The sequence below is a fragment of the Fusarium poae genome, chromosome 1, assembly GCF_019609905.1.
Source record: "Fusarium poae strain DAOMC 252244 chromosome 1, whole genome shotgun sequence".
NCBI classification, from domain to species: Eukaryota; Fungi; Ascomycota; class Sordariomycetes; order Hypocreales; family Nectriaceae; genus Fusarium; species Fusarium poae.
In genome coordinates, this window is record NC_058399.1 from 5,263,265 (window position 1) to 5,269,264 (window position 6,000).

A 6,000-nucleotide genomic window follows, 5' to 3' on the forward strand; every position below is an offset into this window, starting at 1 on the left:
ATGCTTGTAAGTATTTGCAAATTGTGTATACTGAGACTCTACTAACGCGATAATGACAGTTGAAGCTTCAAGGAAGACCTGCCATGTTACCACCCCTGGGCTGCTGATGATCTTGCGAAAAAGATCATCACGTCTTGAATCTCTACGCCAACGAGTGAGGTCTGTAAGGACCACACTCACTGGAAGTGTCACGCCAGCCCATGTTAACAATCGAGAAGGACAGCGAGGATCCAGAACCGTCAGCACGTGCTATGTACTCATCAACCGGACTCTACTATAAACCATCTATGTATCATATACGCATCTGGGAGGAAAATGCCTATGTTAGTATTCCTAACAAGAAGCACGCTTGGCATCACAAAATAGCCGCGGGAGCTGCAAAATGATATATATGCGCATAGAGGGATACCATGGCCTGCCTAGGTTATGGAATCTGGATACCAGATGAGAACAAACCATTCCGGGCCTCGGATGCCAAATTCCTTGAGAAATTCAAAGTCTGGCGACTATGGCATGGGTTGTGGCTACTTCTTACAATCTTTACCAGATTAGCTGGAGGTTGAAGTATTGGAGATTCTTCTCTGCGAGGCGAGATCACGTTCTAGAAATCAGTGCCAAGAGGTGCATTGCATGAAATGCAGAAGGCAAGTAGATACTAATTCACTGATGATGCTGGTGTTGGTCAAAGATGATCACATTATAAAACACGTCTTCACTGGTACAGAACAGTTTCTGGATATGATTTAAAAAGACTTGAGGGAAAAGTATATCGTAAAAGGCATCCCTGCGCCTTGAGTTGAACATTAATCTATCATGGTGTTTTACAAAAATGGCTCGAAAAGTGCAATCAAGAGCTTGGAAGCGGCTATTTACCCCTTCATCCTTTGCACCTAGTAACTGGCAGGAACAAGTTAGTTGGATGTTTCTGGTTTCGATTTAAGGTTTTTAATGACTAACCTTTTCCCCGCAATTATCCGAAATGTGATTCAAGTCGTTTAAGCAGCGATCTCAACACCACCAGTGGCACCCATGGCCTAGGAAAATCGTCAGCCATGATAACTTCAACGCAAGGGCTATTAAATGAACTTACTTTCTTCAAGTCGCCATAGATTGCAAATTGGCCTGCAGTGAGAGTACCGACCATGAAGAGACGGGCACCGATACCAGAGTAAGATCCACGGATACCGAGCTCCTTACCGATCTTGACGAGACGAGAAACAGTGCCCTCACCGGGAAGACCCTTGGTCTTGTTGATCTTGGAGAGCATGGTATCGGCAGGCTGAGAGACAATGGCGGCGGCGAAACCGGCAATCAGACCAGAGCCAAGGTTGGCAACAGTCTGCATACCGTCGGAGAGGTCCTTCTTGGGGAAAGTTCGGAAGACAGCCTCAGAGACCTTCTCGAAGACGACGAACTTGGCCATGGTGTAGGGGATCCTGGGGCACATGTCAGTTTATGGGGGATGTGCGATTCAACAACGGGAAGACTCACTGCTTGAAGAGAATGGGTCCGAAACCAGCGTAGAGAGCACCGAAACCCTCGTTCTTGACAATCTTGCCGAAGCCAGAGACGAGACCGCTGGCGTAGGTGGGCTCAGAGACGAGACGGATACGGGTAGCCTCAAGAGGGCAGAGAGCGATATCGGCGAAGAACTCAGCAGTGGCGGAAGAGGCCAGGTAGACAGCAGTTCGGTTCTTGGAGGCGGTCTCGTAACCGAGAGCGTCAATCCACTGCTGCTTGAAGAATTCGTAACCACCGAACTTCAGAGCACCCTGGAGGAAGTAACCGGCAAAGGTAGGGCCGACACCAGTGAGGAGAGCACCAGCACCCTCATTCTTGACGACCTGGCGGAAACCACCGACGAGACCGCGGTTGTAGGTAGCGGGGTCGAGCTGGATACGGGTCTTGACGCTGTAGACGTTGTTAGTTGCTTGTTTTCGGATAATGCGGTGCGCGAATGCCTGTCGGTTGTTGCTTTCAAGGTTTGCTGCGTGGTAGAGTGGCCGTAGCAAGGCAATTGTGTCTCGCAGTCCCGGCGCACCGAACCACCACCTCTGAAGCAATTGACGACGCAAGACACATCGCATGGGCGATTGGAACATACACATCGACGGGGGTAAGACCACCGTGGGTGACGGAACAGCAGACAGCACCGGCAAGGGCGAATCGGGAGTAGAGGGCAAGGCCAGACTTCTTCTCGGGAGTCTCAGCCTTGATGTTCTGGACGACAGCGTCGACCTTGGTGGATCCGGTAGAGGCAGCCATTGTGAAGATGGTTATTCAGACGACAAAGGACTGAGGGCGATTGTTGGGTGGAGTGAAGAAGAGAAAGGAAGAAGGGGGGAAAACCTTTTTGGTGTTTGAGGTTTGAGGTCTTTTTTTTTTCTGGTCCCAGTCTCCCAGCTCGGGAAGACTCGGATAATCGGCGCCGGTGACTGCACGGACCGGGCCAAGGGGGTTCTACAGTGGCATTTCTGGTTTTACAGTGGTCAACACCCACTGAAGCTTCCCCACTGTTGAGCAGGACCCGGGGTAAGCAGGACAAATTGGGGGGGATCTCCCCTGTTAGCCGCAACAAAGAAGCTGGACTGTGACGTTATCTTTTTGAGAAAAGGCCGCTCTTTGAATTTTTTGCAGAGACTCTCTAACTGGCCAACAGGTGAGTTTCAGTATCAATACATGATAACTCACTGATATCACTCCTTCAACGCCAAGCCTTGAATAGGTAGGTAATCTCAAACATCAGTCACTTTTTTCTATACCGTCTCTATTCTCTCAAAATGCCAGATCTTAGGTACTGCCCGAGAATTCCTCGGACAGACCCACCATTCACTAACCGCTCTTCGCCAACGTGTTCATGGCATTGGCCAGATACTTGAGACAGGGCAGGTTTTTTTTCTTCCCCCTTGGTTGCGTGCTCTGCTTGTTTATTTTATTACCGGCCCGACCAATGGATACTAAGCGATAAGCATGACTTTTCAGACCTTGACTCGGTGTCGGAGTTTAACTGACTTTGCGATGCTAGCGTTTCCTTATAGTTCGACGTCATATCTTTATGTTTGTTTTCTTGACTGAATCATTCAAATATTCTTTGACTCAGTGATGTTGTTTCTGCTTTTCAATGCTGCACATGGATTTTTATCGCAAACTTGTGACTGGTAACCACTTTGATATGCCAGATTTGTGATATGCAACCCTCACAGACACATCTCAGATCAATCGCCGATTTATCACCCTAATAAAGCCAACACTGAACTATAAACCCTGTCGTTCTGGTTGGCCAAGCATCCATGGACCTTGCATTAGGTGCCTATTCTGGCTCGTCTTATCTTATCACCGATAAACTCGATCATGTTTATCGACCAAGAATAATTGGCCAATGTCACATAACTTCCTCCTACCACACTTTAGGCATCATCTGTCATTAAAGTTCTGGAGAGACTCAGAGTTACAACAAGTCACGATATGTTACTACGTATTCAAAGTCACAATAGCCATAGATCTGAGTGTTAGGAATCTCAAGTTACAAATGAAAACGAACTCGTGCAAGATTCAAGTCAAGGGTTCAACCATGTCATGAGGTTACTACTAATCCCAATATAACAAGAATATGTCTTTCTCATGTTTCAAGAATGGGATTAGTTGAACGGAAACTAATACTATAGAACATCTCAATTGATGATGCAGCATATGTGCGTGATCTGTTATGGGATCGTGAGTAGAATCATCTACTTAGCTCAGCCTTAATAACTAAAACAAACAGATACTTTTACTTTTTGCTTTACAAACTATATTCAATTACAGCTCTTAGCTACAAAGTCAGAGACAAAGTTAGTGACAAGCTTTGGAAATTGCGTATAAATACAAATAATCTCACCCTCGTGGCCTCGTTTCTTTTGCTCCTCACTTCTCACCATTCTAATACTCGACAGTATGCCTCAGACTGGTATTTCATGCTCCTCATCCCTGGGCATCCGCCTTGATGGGAATCAGCGATATGCTCCAGGCGACACAATCACCGGACACGTCTATCGAAGGAATCACACCATAAACACCAATGCTTCCATCTTCATCTCAGTGTCGGGCAGGTCCAAGACCAAGATCAGAGTCAACCATTCAGACGACATCAAGCGAGGCCGTTTCAACTTCATCTCCGCCAAAACTCGACTGAAGATCTTTCAGGGCCCTATCCATATTGGAGCGAGTGGCGAAGAGCAGGTCTGGCCCTTTTCTATTATCTTACCGAAATACGTCAATCCGAGATCCCTTAGAAACGACAAGCAGCGCGAGAGCTTCTTGCCCTTGCACAGGGAAGAGCATGTTCTCCCGTCAACGTTTATGTATTCCGTTGAGGGGGAAACTCAGGCTTTCATCGAGTACTATTTGACAGCTACACTGAAATTGGGTGGGAGAAACAAACCCGTTGAAGCTACGCTTCCGATCACAGTGATGAGCACTCTGAGCCATCCCATCACGGACTTTCGACTTCACAGGGCGCGGAGTTATCACAAGATTGCGGCCTATCGTCTGCTCCCGGGGAATGAAGATGCTAAGCTCTCGTTCTCTCAACATCTCAAGCAGATGTTCCAAACAACGAGCGTCCCCGTATTTGCCTTTGACCTGTTTTTTGGCCTCCCAACCATTATCCAACTCGACAATCCAGACCTTCTGCCTGTGCAGTTGCATATCTTTCCAAACAGAAGTGCCACGAGCAAAGCCATCCGCGATTTGCCGCAAAGGGTTGAACTGTCATTTATTTCTATCAAGATTGTCAGGACCACAAAACTCCTCTGCGGAGGGATCTTGTCTTCCCATTCGAAGGAGAGCTCCACAGAACTCGACCTAGATGTCATGGATTCTCTTTCCAAATACAAAGGCGGCATATACATACCCTGTGCGAACGGCAGCCCTCCCATCGATCTTAAGGGAATGATTGATTTGCGTCTCGGACGCCACGGCCGTCAATATTACAGGTCTCCAACCTTTACCACATACAACATTCGCCAAACCCACAGTTTTAAATGGGAGTTCAGAGGGGCGATAGCTGGACAGTACTTCAGAGTGAACGGGATCTCTCCAGTAACATTGATGGCCCCAAGTGGCGAGCACAATCCAGGACCGGTTCAACAGGATGAAAAGGCCCCTATCGCAAACCATGAAACAGAGAACGAACCCTTTGTTGGACCCTCTCAAATAATACGGAACGACTAATAGGTCCAGCCTCCAGCTAAAGATGTAGCTTCACTTGAGTATTTCAAGAAGATGCAGAAACGCTCCCGCCATAGAAGCTTGGTGCTTGGACCTCAGGGTATCAGAAAGGTTGACTGCTGAAAGCAGAAAGGACGATGTTGGCAAACCAGTCTACACTGTTCAGACTGGGCTTCTAGTTTGTTCATTTTGAAACCCTAAATCTTGGTGTAAAGGAAGTTGGATGATCGAGAACAACACCAAGAGAAGTAAAGGATACCATAGTGTAGTCCCTCAGCTAAGCTTCGTTGTAGTTTTATCAAAAACCTATTAAAATCCCAAAACATCGTCAAGTGCCTCCAAAATGCTTGTAATCATACAATATCGATGCCTCTCTTTTGCGTATGCGCCCTGCTATACCGTATAGGTAGGATGCCTCATCTCTAGCTATCTCTTACGATCGGACTCAACGAGATCACCAGGTTAGGAGCAGCTGTAGTCGAGCTTGAGCAGCCATATGGAGCTCATGCAAAGGTTGAAACTTTGCATCATGATGCTGGGCATGCCTTTGGGTACTTCGTGGTTGGATGTCTATGTGCTCTTCTTAATGCTCAGGGCCGTGGTTTCAACCACTTCGCTTTCTCGGGGCCTTGTTCTGCACTGTTCTGTACAGCTCTGCTGGTTTAAAGTTGGTTATATAAAAATAACATTGACAGAGACAGCCCTGCCCTAGGGTTGCCTATTTTTCTTTGCCTTTTGCTTCTTGAGAGATGTACCCAATCTTCCCAGTACCTAGTGTCAAAACCATCAACG

At 47.1% G+C, this 6,000-nt stretch overlaps 2 protein-coding genes across 2 annotated transcripts; one reads left to right on the forward strand and one right to left on the reverse strand.

Moving 5' to 3' along the window:
* Positions 1-995: 995 nt before the first annotated feature.
* Positions 996-2,265, reverse strand: FPOAC1_001704 (uncharacterized protein; the record flags this gene model as incomplete). The annotated part of the gene is made up of 4 exons (XM_044846299.1): positions 996-1,034; positions 1,091-1,436; positions 1,492-2,052; positions 2,105-2,265. The coding sequence occupies 4 exons, from the start codon at positions 2,263-2,265 to the stop codon at positions 996-998; spliced, it is 1,107 nt and encodes a 368-aa protein (XP_044712215.1).
* Positions 2,266-3,933: 1,668 nt separating this feature from the next.
* FPOAC1_001705 (uncharacterized protein) lies at positions 3,934-5,211 on the forward strand (the record flags this gene model as incomplete). The annotated part of the gene is made up of 1 exon (XM_044846300.1): positions 3,934-5,211. One exon carries the CDS (start codon positions 3,934-3,936, stop codon positions 5,209-5,211), a length of 1,278 nt encoding a protein of 425 aa, XP_044712216.1.
* Between the last annotated feature and the right edge of the window lie 789 nt (positions 5,212-6,000).